Source organism: Galeopterus variegatus, unplaced genomic scaffold (genome assembly GCF_000696425.1).
Source record: "Galeopterus variegatus unplaced genomic scaffold, G_variegatus-3.0.2 Scaffold13, whole genome shotgun sequence".
Taxonomy (NCBI): Eukaryota; Metazoa; Chordata; class Mammalia; order Dermoptera; family Cynocephalidae; genus Galeopterus; species Galeopterus variegatus.
This window is the reverse complement of record NW_007726124.1, coordinates 243628-261700: the sequence shown is the minus strand read 5'-3', so window position 1 is coordinate 261700 and position 18073 is coordinate 243628. Positions and strand designations below refer to the sequence as shown.

General features: G+C 37.2%; 1 protein-coding gene across 1 annotated transcript in view; it reads left to right on the top strand.

Annotated features, from left to right (window-relative positions):
* The first annotated feature begins 2607 nt into the window (after positions 1-2607).
* LOC103610293 (calmodulin-lysine N-methyltransferase) overlaps positions 2608-18073 on the top strand; it is a 69126-nt gene continuing 53660 nt past the window's right edge. The window contains exons 1-4 of the mRNA XM_008594516.1: positions 2608-2635; positions 10419-10479; positions 12392-12446; positions 13499-13562. Coding sequence (XP_008592738.1) covers positions 2608-2635; positions 10419-10479; positions 12392-12446; positions 13499-13562 — 208 coding nt within the window. The remainder of the gene's footprint in view (positions 2636-10418; positions 10480-12391; positions 12447-13498; positions 13563-18073) is intronic.

The window sequence follows — 18073 nt, the reverse complement described above, 5'->3', positions numbered from 1 at the left end:
AATCTGTCCTTCTGATACTTCAATTGGCTTCTCCAGGATCAGGGGAAGAAACAAAATTGCAGAATAGTTTATCTGGACCCTGCTTTTGTGATCTAGTGGAAGGCAGCAGAGCCAGAGGTTAAGAATAACAGCTCTAAAGTCGGATTCCCTGGGTTCAAATTCTAAACTCTGTGGCAAAGTATCTGTCAGGAGGAAGGTTTCTTAACTTCCCTATGCCTTGGTTTCCTCATCTGCCTCATAGTGCCCAGGCAGCGTCAGCATTCAATAAACATTAGTGTCACAGGGCAAGCTTCTACCTGCCCACTGTTCTAGGCTCTGCGGACATTCCTTTGCCCCTAGATGTGCTCATGCTCTCGGTGACCTGGCTCCATGAGCATAGGGAGTCCTGCACTTAATCATTTATTGTGCAGAGTGAATCCATTAATAGGTCAGAGCAGGAGGACATGTACAGAACAAGTATTGTCCAGATATATGGAATTCTTGTTTCAGAGAGATTTTCAGAGTTCCCATAGCTAGAACACAGTTTTCCAAAGTTCAGTTTTGGTTTGATTTTGTTAGTTCTCAATTGGGAATAAGAATCTCCCTAGAAGTATCATGAAATGTAGTTAAGGTTGATAAATTCCCTGAATAGAAACATGTCACAATAATAACAGCAACAGAAGAATTAACAATAGCTAACTTTATTAAAAAGTTACTATGTGACACAGGAACTGTTCTAAGTGCCTTATATGCATTATCTCATTTAATACTCACAACACCCTGTGAGTGGATGCTTTTCTTGCTTCTATTTAACAAATGAGAGAACTGAGGCATTATCCAACAATGCTGGCTAAAGTAGCAGCAGCCCCACCCTCATAGTTATTCTCTATTTCATTAGCATGTTTTACTTTCCTCACAATAGTAATCGGTATCTGAAATTATCTTATTTATTGTCTGTTGCCCCTATTGTAGTTATTCAGGCAAGTACTTTAGTTTAATCACTGCTATATTCCCAGCTTCTAGAATAGGCATGGTTGCTAATAATTTTATGTTGCATGAATGAATGAATGAGGCTTAAAAAGTTTAAGTACCTTGCCCAATGTCACATAACCATAAGAGCCAGTATTAAAGCTAAACTCTAACTCCAGAACTTCAGATCTGGTTTTCTCTTGTAGCTTTTGATAACTTAAAGGCTCCTTAGACATAATCTAACCCAAGCCTTTCACTTTGCAGATGAGAATACTGAAACTCAAAAAGGCTAAATTACTTCCAAATGTCTCACAATTTATTAGTGGCAGAGACAGACTCAGACCCCAGGCCCCTGGGTAGTGTTTCTTGCACCATGAATTCAGCCTCCTCAGTTCACATAAAATTGAAGGAAAATCTATGTGTCTGCTCTGCATCATCCACCCACTTATTCATGCCACAAACCTGAGTCGTAGTTGACACCTCCCTCTCTCTTACCACCCCCTTCATCTAATTATCTACTAAGTCTTGTCAGTGTTCCTTCTAAATATATCTCACATCTTTCCACTTTTCTTCATCTCCACTAACCATCACACAAGCCACCATCAGCTCTCAGCTGGATAATTGTAGTAGCCAACCTACCTAGTTTCCCCCTGTCTCCTCTTGCCCCTCTCTAATCTGTTCTCTCTAGAGTAGCCAGAATGATCATCTGAAATGTAAATCTGATCATATCACTCTGTTGTTTAAAACATATCATTTTTTAAAAATAAGTATTGGTCTTTTTTTGGGGGGTGGCTGGCCAGTACCAGGATTGGAACCCTGGACCTTGGTGTTATAACACTGTGCTCTAACCAACTGAGCTAACTGGCCAGCCCCTTAATATTCTTAACATGGCCTTTGAGCCTGTGGGGTCTGGCCCTTGGCCACTGCTCCAGTCTCCTCTTGTACTACTCTCTTCCTTCTTCATTTATTCTACAGCTCCACTGACCTTATTTCCATTCCTAGACCATCAAGCCTTTTTCCTCTTCAAAACTATTTTATGAGCTCCCTTTCTGTGGACCACTTCTTCTACCCCGACCTCCTTTTCCTGCTCTACATGGTTCTTCATCCTCTGGGTCTCAGCTTACATGCCATTTATATAGAGAAGTGTTCCCTGATGGGCTCCTCCCAACCTCTCCCCAACCAGGCCAGGTCTCCTGTGATATGCTGTCATAAGCACCCTGTATTTTTCCTATAAAGCATTTATTACAGTTTATAATTAGGCACATTATTTGTTTAATGTCTCCTTTTCCAGCTAGACTACATCCCACTGACCATGCTATCTCCTATCTCATTCTCTGCTGATCCACAGGGCCCGAAACACAGTAGGTGCCCCATAAATATCTGTGGAGCATTCTGTGGTCCTCTTACGAATTTCTACTCTGAGTTGACAAAATGACGAAGCAGAAATGTGATTTAGACTGAAGGAAAAGGAGACAGAGTGCAAACACTGAAAATAGTCCAAGAAGCTTTACCTACCCATTCCAGCATGAGCAACTTTTCATTTTAGTAACAGTGCATTTTTTCTTCCAAAATGTCCGACAGCTTAGCTAAGGGTGGACCGGCCTCTCCACTTGTGTCTTAGATGTGAGAGAATTCTTATTTCTTTCTGACTCCTGCATGATGAACATGATCATCCAAGCTGAGCAAGGTAGGGGAAGGAGCTGCTTCCATGGACATCAGCTGGCCACAGAAAAGCCATGTCTCTGCTGTGAGAACTGGGTGCATTGTCATCATGGAGCAAGTGCAAGCCCTGAGGGTGAGAAGAGGGAACCAGCAGTGCTGTCTGTTGGATGCTATATGTAAAGCCTTGGTACTTCCCTCTAAGGTGAACTATAGGAAAGCAAAAGCTCTCAAATGGAAGTGGTCTAGAAGGCCCCAGGCTTAGCTAGATTCTCATGTCACTTAATTTAGGATTTGCTCAGCCTTGAAGTTGATAATGGATGTGTTGTTTGCTCTCAGATTAACCACAAAATTTGCATTTAAAATAATTCTAAACTAGTTACTCCACTAACAGTAACAATAACAAAGGAGTTGCATGCTTCAAGTGGATCACATTGCTAGCTTTCCCCCTCACTATTGCTACATAGACAACTGGCTTTTCCTATTTTAGTGTTGGCTGGCTACAAGCTTTCTGAAGTCTAATAAGTTCAACAAGAAAGACTTCAGAAGAAGTCTAATAAGTTCAACAAGCCCAGTTCTGAACAGAAGTATCTGCAAGGAACCAAGCCTTTTCTGAAGTCTAATAAGTTCAACAAGCCCAGTTCTGAACAGAAGTATCTGCAAGGAACCAAGCCTTTGCTAGAAAGAAAATGCAATGAAACCAAATGAGCATGGAAATCCAAGTATAATCTTGTGTTCTCCTTTTTCCAAATAGAACTCTTACTTAGCTAACGCTTCATGGAGGCCCATTGGATGAAGGAGGCCTTTTCTCTTATGAAATAAACTAATTTGACTTATACAGAAAGCACTAAGGAATAGGAAACCACATGCCTCCAAGTAACTTTTCCTATAAGTACCATGCGCTAACCGATTGCGCCACTGGAGCTTCTTTCTCCTCCAAGTAACTTTTAAGGGAGTGCCCTAATTCATGACATGTGTTCTAGAAAACAATTTACCTAGAATAAACTGTTAATTAAAATGTTTTGTGATCTTTTTTTAGATCAGCACGTTAGCTACTCTAAACGGACCCTTTGGTTATTCTGCTCTGCCTTATCAGATGATGTCAAGAAGTGCCTATAATTGATTGATAAAGCCCTGCAATGTTATCAACAGAACATAAAAATCTTGGGCCCTCACCATTAGTGTTCCTGGCTTGAATGTTCTTCTTCTAAAAGTTACTGTCATCATTTTTCCAATGAGTTTCTCTCTGTTCCATGAAGCCCTGCTGGTCACTATTCTTCCAGAATGTGTACAGAAACCCTATCACTCAGAACTTAAAGTATTCATGCTAAAATGTACTCTGGGAAAGATAAGAATAGTTATTAGATGTCTTGGATTCCAGAACTATCCCACAAAGTTTTATGCAAAAACATACATTTCTGGGCATCAGATAAACCTGGAGATTGAACAATGCATTACAATGAATCCCTTTGAGAGACTAGAACTGTGGTTACTAGAGGTGGGATTAGTGAGAAATTGGTTCATGAACACAAAGAATGATTATGTTTTGTAATGAAGAATATGCTTCAGATAAACCTGGAGATTGAACAATGCATTACAATGAATCCCTTTGAGAGACTAGAACTGTGGTTACTAGAGGTGTGATTAGTGAGAAATTGGTTCATGAACACAAAGAATGATTATGTTTTGTAATGAAGAATATGCTAAAGGTGTGATTAGTGAGAAATTGGTTCATGAACACAAAGAATGATTATGTTTTGTAATGAAGAATATGCTAATTATCCTGATTTGCTCATCACAAATTGTACACAGGTATTGATACTCAACTCTGCACCCACAAATATGCATTATCAATTATGTTTCAATAATAAAAAAAAGAAAAAGGTCATAGAAATTTCCTGATAAACTATATTTATGATTCCCATGGGAGTGAAAAATTCAAATCAAAATAAAAAATTGCATACTGACTTAAAAAAAATGAATTCACTTGAAAAACCTCATTAAACCACCATAAAGAAATGTTTTTAAGGCATAAACCCACGTAGATGATAGAATGGGGGAGTATACAATATAATTTTGGAAACCAGAAGGCAAATAGATGCAAAGTCATTGACTTAGCTGGCATGAAAAAGCTAGCAGTTGGGAAAGTTGAGAACCAACCCAACCCGATTTATACTTCTGAAACTTTGAAAGTCTCAGGAATTGGTGGCACCAAGCAATTCTAAAATAAGGAGTTGAAGGGGACTAAAATAAGGAGAATTGATTGAGTTGTTTAAGAAACAGTCATATTCTCATTCCCGGCTACTGGGCAACTACCCCTCCTCCACTGCAACAGAAAATTGGAGATTTATTCTTTGGACAGGGTTAAGCTGGGTGTTTTTGGATAGGGGGACAACAGCCGCAGTTGAAAGCAGAGAGTACAGATGCTCCTCAACTTATATGCCAATAAATCCATTGTAAGTTGAAAATATCTCAAGTCAAAAATACATTTTATACCTAACCTAGCGAACATCATAGCCTACCTTAAATGTGCTACCTTAAATGTGTCTACCTTAAATGTACTCAGAACACTTACATTAACCTACAGTTGGGCAAAGTTATCTAATGCAAATCCTATTTTATAGTAAAGTGTGGAATATCTCATGTAATTTATTGAGTGCTGTACTAAAAGTAAAGAACAGAATGATTGTATGGGTATCCTCAGTATGTTTTCTACTGAATGCATATTACTTTCGCACCATCATGAATTTGAAAAATTGTAAGTCGAACCATTGTAAGTCAGGGACCATCTATATGTCAAAAGCAGGATGGGGAGATTAAGTGAACATATTGAGGCTGAATGCTGAGCCCCTCTCCTCCACCCCACCCACCTGCACTCAGCCTTCTTCACCTCCAATCAGCTTTTTATCTTCCTACACTTACATTTAAGCAAAGAACAAAGAATTACCAGATATCTGAGGAAAGCTTTTGATGTGACAGATACTAAAACCAATAAACAGAAAAAAGCAACTTAAAGAAAACAGACTAAGTAAAGATAAGAAAACTTAAAATCAACTACAATTAATATTTTCAAATAATTAAGAGAAGATGTATTCATGAAACAGAAATAGGATGCTCTAAAAAAGAAATGTTCAGAGAATGGCCACCAACAATAGCATAAATGAAAAGAATAATAAAAAGGTTGAAAGATAAATTTGAGGAAATTTCCAAGAAAGTTTTAAACAATAAGAGACAGAAAGCAGGAAAGAAAAGATAAGAAAATTAGAGGATGAGTTCAGGAGATTCAACATCCAAATAATAAGAGTTCCAGAGAAAGAGAACAGAGAAAAGTGGAGGTAAAGAGAGAATCAATGGAATTTTTCCAAGAAACTTTCCAGGAACTGAAGAACATGGAGTTTCTATATTGAAATTACCCACGGAATCATGCAAGTTCTCAAACATTTACCTCTCACACACCCTTTTTCAAGAAACTACTGGAGGATGGGTTATACTAAAACAAGGGAGTAAACCAAGAAAGTGGAAGGCAAAGGCTAGAGGAAACAAGAGAGGGAACACAGAAGTGAAAAGGGAAGCCAGGGGTGATAGTGAAGATTGATTCTAGGCTCTCAGCTGTGTGCCAAGCATAAAGGACACTCAGTCCAATCTCAGGCAGGTCAGAAGCTACCAGAGATTTCCTCAGGAGGCTGATAGAACACCCAGTGTGAATGAATGTATTGAAAGGAGAAATTGACAACTAGAATTTGAGATTAAGTAAAAATCTTAGCAAAGATCATTATAAACTCCAGAGAAAGCAAAAATTTGCATATAAGAGAAAAAGCAATCATAGTTTACTACATAGTTCAGCTTTACTTCATGGATATAATAAAATAAACTGTGAGGAGTGATCTTACCAAAATTGTAATATTATATATATAAACTGTAATTATACATTTGTAATATATTAAGCACTTGGTGGAGGGTAGATATGGAGCATGATATGTGTTATGTGGGGAAAGAAGCAGAGATAAAAGCAAAAAATCTTCCAAAGTGGGTGTCAATTGATTTTGCCTGAAACTGAAAAATCAACAAGTAGCAATACAAACATAGTATGTAGAAATATGGAAGTAATGACCAGAAAAATCAGCTAAAAGAGTTGAAAGTAGTTTCTGGGACAGGAGAAAGATTGGGGAGAGGGGCTGGGCACTGCTATTTGTCTTAACCATTCTAATAGAACTCAGTGGCTCTTTAAACTCTGTGTATGTATAACTTCTTTGAAAATAAAATCTTTTAAAAAGACCATTATACTTCTACAAATAAGAATGAGAAAACTTTAAAAAATAACAGCTTTATTGAGATATAATTCACATACCATACAATTTACCTACTGGTTTTTAGAATATTCGCAGAGCCGTGCAACCATCACCACAATCAAATTTAGAACATTTTGTCACTTCCGAAAACAGTTACACCTCATTTATGCCTAACCATCCCAGCCCAAGGTAACCATCACCTAATACTCCATCTTTATGGATATGCCTCTTCTGTACATTTCATATAAATGGAAGCATACAACATGTGGTTCTTTGTAAATGGCTTCTTTCACTTAGTATAATGTTTTCAAGTTCTATCCACGTTGTAGCATGTGTTAGTACTTTATCTCTTTTTATTGTCAAATAAATAGTCCATTATATGGACATACCACAGTTTATTTATTCATTCATCAGTTGATGGACATTTGCATTGTTTCCACTTTTTGGCTGTTATGAATAATGCTGCTATGAACATTCATGTGCAAGTTTTCGTGTGGACATATTTTTATTTCTCTTTGGTACACACACACACACACACACACACACACACACACACACACACACACACACACACACACACACTAGGGGTGGGATTTCTGGGTCATATGTAATCTACATTTAACTTTTTGAAGAACTGCTAGACAGTTTCCCAGAGTGGCTGTATCATTTTACTTTCTCACCAACAATGCATGAGAGTTCCAATTTCTCCACATTCTCACTAATATTTGTTATTGTCTGATTTTTTAATTACAGTCATCCTAGTAGGTATGAAGTGGGAACTCATTTCAGTTTTGATTTGCATTGAGATAACTTTTTAAAACTTAACAGATTAGCAAAAATAAAATAGGTTAACAAACCCTGTCTTGGCAGGGCTTTGAGGAAATAAACACTCCTATTGGAGGTGTAGCTTGGAACAAATTTTTTAGAGGACAATTTGGTTTGTTTGTTGTTTGTTTTTAATTTTATTGGAGGACAGTTGGTATATCAAAATGTGAAATGTATTTAACCCCTTTACCAGATTTCCCATTTCTTCAAATTTGACCTAAGGAGAAAACCACATGTTGGGAAAAGATGTATCTTCATTGTACCACTGTTTACGATCTTACAATACCAAAAACTTTGACATGACACTAACTTAAATGTCTGTCAAGAGTAAACTGCTTAAATGAATTCTGATGCACACAGAATACTTAGGCTATCATTACAAATAATGACATAGGTAGCGCACATTTTTATTGTCATGGCAAGCTATCTTTCACATGTTGAGTGGAGCAAAATCAGATTACTGAATACCTACATGAGAAGATCCCATTTATGCCTAGAAAGATTTTTGGAATGATGTTCAAAATTTGAAGTGATTATTTCCTAATGGCAGAATTTCAGGTGACTTATTTACTTTGTTCTTTCTGTTCATTGTACTTAATTTAGTTAAAAATCAGCCTCTATAATTTTTTGAGAAAATTAAAACTATTTCAAGAGACTATGCATTTTAAAAGTCATATTCTGTGCTTAATCAAGGCTTAAATTTTAAACACCCTTCCCCTATCATTTTTTTAAAAACCTCAAAACCAACTACTAAAGGCATAAAGAAATTCATTATTGTGGTGATTATATCCACTTGGTATAGAACACTATCTTAGGCTCTTCAGAGAATTTTATTATGTCCTTTGGTCTTTCTAGAGTTCTTTTTATGTGGAGGTATGCCAGGTATTAGGACTTTGGGGTCATGCTAAAGTTCAAGAGTAGGAGCAGGTCAAAATGGTTCTCCATCTGCTCTGGTTATTGAGATAATTGTTTTTGGTTCACATATTCTCTCTTCCACCATTCTGTCCCCCTTTACAAGAGAGTAACATTAACAACAACTAACATTCTTTTTCTTTGAACTTATTATGTGTTAGGAACTGTTCTAGACACACTGCATGTATTTTATTCATTTGATCCTCACAACAATCCTGTGAGGTTGATACTACCATTATGATATTTTACAGATGAGGAGTCTGAGGCACAGAGAGGTTAAGTAACCTATCCAAGGTCACTCACCTAGGGAATGGCAGAGCTGGGACTGGGGCCCAATGAGTCTGGTTCCAAAGTACCTGTCATCTTAACTGCTACACCCACTTCCTCTATGACTTTTCCTCTAAATATGATTCCAAAGACTTCTTGCTGGTTTTCTTGTCTCCCCTCCCCACTCCCAAGCTGTCATTTCTACCAGAAATGCCAGGGAGGCTGAGTACACCTGACTGGACTTACCTGTGGCAAATGCTCTATAGAGTCACCTCTTTGCTGTTCATGTATTTACTTGGTGAATTTCTTACTCACCATTTCTTTGACATCTTCTTCTCTGAAATGTTTGAGTTTCTTGCTCCTTGAAGTTGGAGACTCATCTAGGGAGAAAAATTAGGCCTCTTTTAGATGTTTCAACTTTGCATCAAGACCCATCAGCAGAATGCTTAGTGCTGAGAAGAGAATGTTTGCTGCTCTTTCCCAGGACTGTCTGGCATTCTTGACCTCAGGAAGTGCAGGGTGCCTGGTGCCCTGCCTGGTCTTTGAGTCTGATCACTTGCAGAAAACACAATCTTTATAAGGTTATAGTTTACTATGAGTATAAAAGCAATAAATGCTCATTGTAAAAATTTTGGAAAATACAAAAAAGTATAAAGAAAAAAATTAAAAGCACTTATAGTCCACCCTGTGGTAACCACTAGAAACTATAACTTCCGAGCTACATTTTCTAAATAAATGACTTACAGATGAAAATTTTAGAAAATGCCCATCCATGGAATTTAGTGAGTAGGATTGTTAAATTTAAAGATGTGCCAGAGTTGGTGAAATTAAAAGTTCTTAATTTTACACTCCAGTTTAAGTTTTTATTTGTTGGCAGCTGGCCTGTACAGGGATCCAAACCCTTGACCTTGGTGTTATAACACCATGCTCTAACCAACTGAGCTAACTGGCCAGCCCCCCAGTGTGATTTTTCAATTGAAGAAAGGAAATTATTGTGAATATTTTAAACCATTAGCATGGAATCAAACAAAAAGGTATAACAACCTCAGTGGTTTTATTTGCTCCTACAAGTGATTTTTCCATTTATTTTTGCCAACAATTTGCTGCGCATGTGTGTGTGTGTGTGTGTGTGTGTGTGTGTGTGTGTGTGTGTCAACTGATGCTTCTTAACTTTATGTGAACAGGATTAAGGTCTACCCGAAATACAATCAAAACTTAATTGTGGGTATTTGTAATTTTGGTTGTTACTCTTTTTGCTGCTTTGTTGTGGTTGAAATTTAGTAAAATTTATTTAGGACGTTTTACTATTATCCTCAGGAAAAGGGTTATAAATCTCAGCATTATAAAAACAAAACAACAATAACAAAAGAAACTCATATGGTATAACATTTTACGAGAAATAACTATGTTAAGTTTGATTCAAGTTCACGTAGGTTATATTGAACATTATTTTTAAAAGCCATTTCTTTAAGAAAATGACTTCTATAATCAAAAAGTCTATCCTCTTGTGTTTTCTAGGCATCTGGCCATCTGAAGAGGTTCTGGCTTACTACTGCCTCAAGCACAGTAATACATTCAGGTACAGAGCCACACTTAAAAGATATTTTTTAGTCCTCCATGAATACTGAATTTGCATATTAAAAATTGCCATGATTACATTCTTCAAATTAAATTGTTTTAAAGAAGGAAAGAAAGAAAGACAGTAAGAAAAGCAGAAAGAACAGGAAAAAAGTTCACAGTGAACACATGTTGCTTCTGAAAAGAAATCTGAATTGCCTTTGGGTACTAATATTGCACAGCAAGCTTTTTGCTATACGTCAAAGGCATTTGATTTCCGCTAAAGGCATTTTATTTCACTCTGATTTGGGGGAAACAAAAGTGAAGCTCCAGTCAATCCTTAGTGATTGTGAAGGTCAAAAAAAAAAAAAACAATAAAGACGTTCTTTAAACTTCTGCTAGGGAAGTCACTACAGAATATTTGATAAATAAATACCTCACAGCTATTATTTAAAGATGCCATCCTGGTTTTAAAGGTATTTTAATATACCTAACAATATGTATTTGTGAAATATAAATTACTATTACAGTTTCATGTTATGGAAATAAATGTTTTCAACTATTAGTGTGAATGATAGATCAAATCCGTGGATGAGATTTAGGAAAAAGAAAAAACTCCTTTTATTTAAAAATTCTAAAGGTGTTGGCTAGACCCAGAAAATATAGGTTTTTCATTTTAATTCTCATTTCATAGGAGTTATCCAATATATACTTTCTGAATAGCCCATCGTGATTCCTGACGAGCCATTAGTGATCATGGTGTGTGTTTTAACAATATGTACTTACAAGATTGGGTCAAATTTTTTGAAGCTCTCTGGGTCCATATTTGCCGACCAGCCTATAATTGCTTTGAACAACTAAATACTCGTTAAGTGTTTTTTGAAATATGTATGTCCTTGCTTGGCTTCTCTGCCCCTGTCCCCTCTTCGCACCTCTCCCTCTCTTTTAATTTTGCTTTTTTTCTCCTCTTGATGTAATAAACTTCCTGAACTGGGAAGCAAAAACAATCTTTAGAGTCTAAGCACATAAAATAAGAACAGGGCAATTTTGAATTTGGGCTGCAGTGCTGCCCTGGAAGTCTAGCATTTGCTTATCTCGCTGTACTTAAGCTTGACGGGAGCACCAATCAGTGAGCAGCGGGCCAGGGCGAGAATGTCACACGTTGAGGTCTGATATTTAGGCACAAAGGGGAAGGTAAGTGCAGAATGCCACACTAGACTGTCAGCTCAGAGCCGCTTTACTTTTCAGTGGGGAAGTCAGAGCCCAGTCATTGCTTTAGCCTGGGTTTGCTGGCTTAACCATATTATGTCCCTGCATTGTTTATTCACTGTGTTGTGTTGGGGTCAATTGTGATTTAAGTGTTAATTGCTAAATGCTCTTTGTGTAATTGTTCTTTATGGGGGGCAGTTCGGCTTTCCAAAATGTTTCAGTCTGTTTTAGAATTTTTTTAAAAATTCAGGATTGCATGTATTTGTGTGTGTGTTGTGTGTATGTGACCATAATATAGGTATATATACATACTCATGTATATTCTTCATTTACTTGTCTAACTGTTTTTGAAGGAATGAATGTGGATTAACAGTGTTATCCTTTCCTAACAATTATCTTTCGCTACTCTAGCTAGTTTAGTTCTAAAAGACAGCACCATTGACAAGGGGAAAAAAGGGAACCTTCTCAGATTTTTCAGCTCAGCGGTGGTAATGTTGCAGTGAACACTAATGAGGGAACCCCCACTGATTTGCCTGCTTTGTGACTTTTCTATTTCATAATTATTTTAAAAATGCAAAACGACATGAGGTAGCCTAGTCATGTCTCTGCAACTTCCTGGTAGTGCCGTTCTTACTGCAGATGGCAATTTGTTCTTGTAACATATATATCTCTGACCGTTTTCATCTAATTTGTATGGGTTCTACCATTTCATTTCTCTCTTTCAGGGACCTTGCTGTGTGTGAGCTAGGGGGTGGCATGACATGCTTGGCTGGGCTCATGGTAGGTCTTTTCTCAATTCCAATCCCATTCAGAGGGAAGAACAAAAGGAAAAATGTTCCAGGGCCTCCAACTGCTGGGTCAGAGAACCGTCAACAGCATCAGCTGCGGTCAAGCTGCAGGGTCTTGAGAGACCTTCTAGATTGACTTACTTTCGGATCATATTGATTTTATGGTTGCCTCGATGAACAGAAACATTTTACCTCAGTGTAGTCAATATCGCTTGTTGTGACATTCCAGGCCTCGCAGTCTTTCTTTGCCATAGCTAAAGCATTTTTTTTTTTTTCAGATTATAGTCCCATTTGCTAAGATATGGGAATAGCCCAGCGAATCACAGTTGGAGCACCATGATATAGCTGCTAATGTTTTGCCTGCATTATTACACCAACAAACATGATCCAGAGCGCTCAGTAATTAGATTCTTTTGAATTAGATTGGCCATTCAGGAACGTCGTTCCCCATTCTCTGGGTTCTGAGTCATGTATTCAGGAGATATTATGTAGCAGCACAGTGCATTAGACAAGTTTTTATGTCTCTACAAATAAAAGCATATTGTTACACTGATTGGCATTTGACAAACCTGTCGCTCTTATACAATGTGTCGAGGTTACAGCCCAATGTGCGAGCATGTCAAAGCTCACAAAAAAATTACCCTCACAAAGCCATCTGCCTGCAATGCAAAGTTATATGAAGGGCATCAGGCAGTCAGACAGAAGCAAGCTGAAAGGCAGAGTGACAGCCTTGTATGATGGCTCTACTAGATAAACAGAAGCCCACAAATGAAAGCCTCTCAGAATACCATCATCCGCTGTCACAATGCAATTACCGAACAGAATGATAGCAAGATAGAGGCTCCCGCAAATGGAATGATAAAAGTATTGACTGATTTGATTGAATGATTAAAATAATGCAGACATAAAATGAAAAAAGATTGAAGATTGTTACAGAGAAATAGGTGAGGAAGCATGATACTGAAGGCTTGTCACTCCTGTCTTCACTTCCACACAGACAAGCATATTTGCTCATTGTTTGCTGCGCTCCTTTTTTTTTTTCAGGTTGCTATTTCTGCAGATGTCAAAGAAGTTCTGTTAACTGATGGGAATGAAAAGGCCATCAGGAGTATCCTTATTCAGATAGAAAACGGGTTTGTTGTGCTCATTCCTTTTTCCTGGCTAAGTAACAATTGATATAAAGAAAGACAGCATGGGGTATTAAAAGAGAGTCCCTCCCCCCCAACACACATGATAAGTAATTAAGAAAAAGTAGAAATATATAAATTCATTGCATACAACTATGCAGTTTTTTTCTTTCGATAGATTTTTATAGACACTTCTCATTAAAGGAGCCTATGTTTTGTGAACCTATCAAGGCAATAAGGAAATTTGTTTCATAATTATTTTCAAGCATTCTTGTTCTTTTATTTCCATTGAAATTTGCCAGTATAAAATATATTGTTTAATATTTTTTTTTTGATATTGCTTGCAAATATTTACTTGCAATTTCATGTTTGTTGTTACCTCTTATACATTTTATACAATACTAATGTTATTGTACAAACTATGTGACATTGTACTCACTCTAATTGCCTAGGAGTTACCTATATCCCCCATTGGAAACAACTATCAGTGCTTCATTATTCTCTTTTATTTAGGATTATAAAAGCTATCTTTTTTTTTTTTTTGCTAAGCTATTACAGTTCAAACCCCATTATATTATATTTTGCTTTACTAATATGTACACAGAGTTCATGAAAATTGAACTGTACTTTAACTAAGAAAGTAAGCATAATTTGTGGCTACTTTAGCAGTCGAGCTGATTTGTTCAGGGGCAGTTAACAGCCGTTAGAAACTGAGAGGGAAAGTGGAAGATATATTTGCTTTGGATTTTTTTTTTTTTGGTGTGCCTTGCATTTATGTTATGAGGGAGACAGTCTACTTATTTGAATTTTAAGCCCCTCAAATGCCAAAGCAGTTTTGATTTTTGTGGCATCTTCATGAAACCTATGTTCGATTTTCTTGTTCTAGCTCTGCTATATCGTTTTTTGAAAATAAAATTTGTAGCCACTCCATCGGGGCTGCTTGAACAGGAGAAAGGGGGGGCAGGAAGCACAGAAGGTGATATTGTTCAGCGGCACTTGTGTGCTCTGCAGAGACCCACCCAGCTAATTGCCTGATAGACAAAAAAAAAATTCAGGAAGGAAAAACAGCCAATCACAATCTTGGCCTTTCACACAAGAGAAAGAGATCACAAAAGGTGCTTCGTTTTTTAAAATGCAGGATTTTAGTCATGATCTTGAGACTGTCAGAAGTTTTTCAAAATATTCCTGAAGATAAGCTGATGTTTCATTCACTCTGCTTTATTCCAAGTTATTCCGTGCATGTATCATTTCACTGTGCTCCTCCTCCTTATGTTAGGGAACACAGAAAGCAAGAGGGAGCTCAGGTATGCCAGCTCAGCCCCAACAGATATATTTTTTGGAGTGGAAAAAAGCAGGATTATTGCATAAGAGAAGGTTATTTTAGCCACAGAAACTTTCAGATTGGGCCCAGTAACCTGAGATTTTTCTCAAGTCAGCAGGTGACTTATTTAATAGCATCAGAAACCAATTAGAACTTTTATCAAACTGTGGGATGCATCTGTAGTCAGTAAGTAAATTTAGTTGTACTAAAATTATTACTGAGCTAAACTACAGAGTTTTCAAAGAAGGGAAGCAATGCTAATGTTATTAATTAACGCACCTTTCCCTTAAACAGTGAAGATGCCATGCCAGCTCTTGAAATCTGAGAGGAAATCTCAGATTCTGTATTCACTCTGCTGGCCTTTCAAAGAAATGATTGGTACAGCCCCCTCCCAAGAAAATGGATTTTTAACATTTGGTCCTCAGAAGCTCAGCCCTGAGAGTGCTTTATTGTGCTGGGTTTTACAATGGGTTTAATATAGCAGGGTGCCAAAGGGCAGGAGGGGAAGAACTTTACAACGTGGATAAAGTAGGTCCTTTCAGGATGCAAACCAAAACTGGTAGTGTGTTTTATTTCATCTCTTAGGACTTTCCTGATGGAGTTCAGTTTTTATCATATAGTTGTTCTATGTTTGTGTGCCTTTTCCTGCTGTAACTAGATCTAATTTTTTTTAATTAAGAGAAAAAAGCATGCATAAAGCCTTAGAATAGGCCATGTGTTTTTCCTCCTTTTAATACTAATGTTATTCTTGATTTGCTAACAGAGCTGGCAATTGGCATTCATCGCAATCTGTTTTAATGAGTGAGGTTAATATAAATGAATTTTTTTTTCTATTTGTGTGCCCACTTCCTGTAAGAATGACTAATTCCCTGGATCACATACTATTCATGCATATAGATCGAAACAAACTCATTTAAAGATTACTGTTTACATCTTTCCTTTAAAATTTTAGGAAGCCTAAATTATACTGCAATTGTAGGATATTATCCAAAAATTACTTTCTAAAAAGTGAAAGTGGATGTCACCAAAAAATAGGGGAGAAACATTGCCAGAAGCCAGAAAATCTCTAAGCAAAGCTGCTAATTATTCTTAATGGGCAAGATGAGCACATTAAGAAACAAATGAATACATCAGTGAAATGTAATTGAAAATCGACCTGGCAATCCCACATCACATCTGAGTATTGGACTGTATATTATTCTCATCATTTTAAAAATTATTTTTGTTGTTCTTGGCTTCTGAATTTAATGAATCCAACTGAGTCTTGCTAACTAGTCTCTTAAGCCTCTAAGATTCTGATTTTTACCTTTTTTTAAAAGAGCATTTTCTGATATTTTCTTTTAATCTTCTGTTATTTCTATTTTTTAAAATATGTGAGGCAATGAATTGATTAGCTTTGAATCTTTATATCACAGAAGCATGTCAACCAGTTGTGAGGTTTATTTATCTCCCTAAAATGTATCAAATGGGTTGTCTATGTCTTCCACAACTCTCTACCCTGACCCTGCAAAGGTAGATGTTGATCTGAGATTTATTAAACACATATCTGAAAAGAGATTAAGACCTGAGGTAAAAATGAATTTTGTAAGTCCTGAATATTTTCTGAATCCCATGTAGGTTTCCTAGAGGTTCTCTTTAGTCCTTAAACTGCATTTCTGGGTCTAACCAGAGCCCTGCTACCTTAGAGCGGCCCCTCCTACAGATGCCATTTTATTTGTACCGCAAGAGAACAAAGGATAAATTGGAAATGGGATCATCTGGTTCATCCAGTTCTCAAATTTATTCTAAATAGTGTGAAACGTGTTTCTTTGGCACTGCAGTAAAGAAGGAGATCACCAAATGCCCACATATAATAACCAGGTAGGTTTGTAGCTGGTGATGACAGTGACATAAGAATAGGGGAGAAAAAGGCTATACTGTTATTATCGATGGTAAGCCTCAACAAAATGAATAAAAGTAGAACACCTAAAGGTAAGGAACCCTCTCTGGCTACGATCACTAATTTGCCCAGCACAAGCACCCTGCCTTGACCTATCCATAGTAAACATCTAGCGTGTCATCTGCAGAAGGTCTCAATGTTTGGTGACCCATTTCTCTGTGTCCCTACCCAAGCATCTTATCCCCCTGGTATATGCAGTGTGGATGATGATCTTAAGCTTAGGATTCTCCAAAAATTGGTAAATCTCCTGTGCTTTTTAAAGGAGATACCCCTGGTTTAACATTATTTGTACTTAAAAGAATCAGTCCCTGACTTGGGTAATTAATAAATGAAGTTTCATGTGGACCATCCAGCTATGCTTTGTATGACTGACAACTTGGGAACCCCAGGCCATCTTCCTGTGTCCAGGCCCATACTCTAGTATTGGTGCCAGCTATGCTTCACCTACTAGGTGAGTCATAAGTGAACTCTATGTGCCTCACATTGGGTAGGAGCTCCACAAATATCTTTTAAAATTAAATGAAAATTAATTCAACCAGTATTAATTGCATGCCATCTCAGGTGCTAAAGATAAATCAGTGGACAAGACAGACCTAGTTCCTGTCCTCGTGGGACATATTTTGCCTTGGCTTGACACATATCTACTTGTGAAAAACACTGAAAAACTACAGGGCAAAAGTTCTTTGATTTCTTCTAGTTATTTAAATTCTACCATACAAATGTTCACCTAATTACTTCTAAGCATCAGGGAAAGAAAATAAGTGCCAAACCTCATTTTAGTGACTGTCACCAGCGTCTTCATCCTACTAAAGCTTTTGCCTGAATTATTCAAAAATATAATGAATTGACATGAATTAGGCACCTACTATGTGTCAGGCCCATCATATGTGATACTCGATTAAGCCTATAAAATAGGTATAACTTTTCCTGTTTAGAGATAGAGCTCGGAGAGGTTAATTTACCCAAGGTCACACAGCCACTAAGTATGAGAACCAGCACTAAAAGCCAGGTTCACTTGACTTAAAAGCTTATGTTTTTTCCCATTAAACCATTCTGTTTCATCAAAAACTAGAAATGACTTGGTAAATGTTGTCTTGCATTTCCTCCGCACCCTCTGGAAGAAAAGGCCTCTCGTCCATAGACATAATAGTTGGCATTGCTAACAGAGAGTTCATAGTACCTCTATGCCATTCTCTCAATTCATTTGAATAATAAATACACTTATGAATATT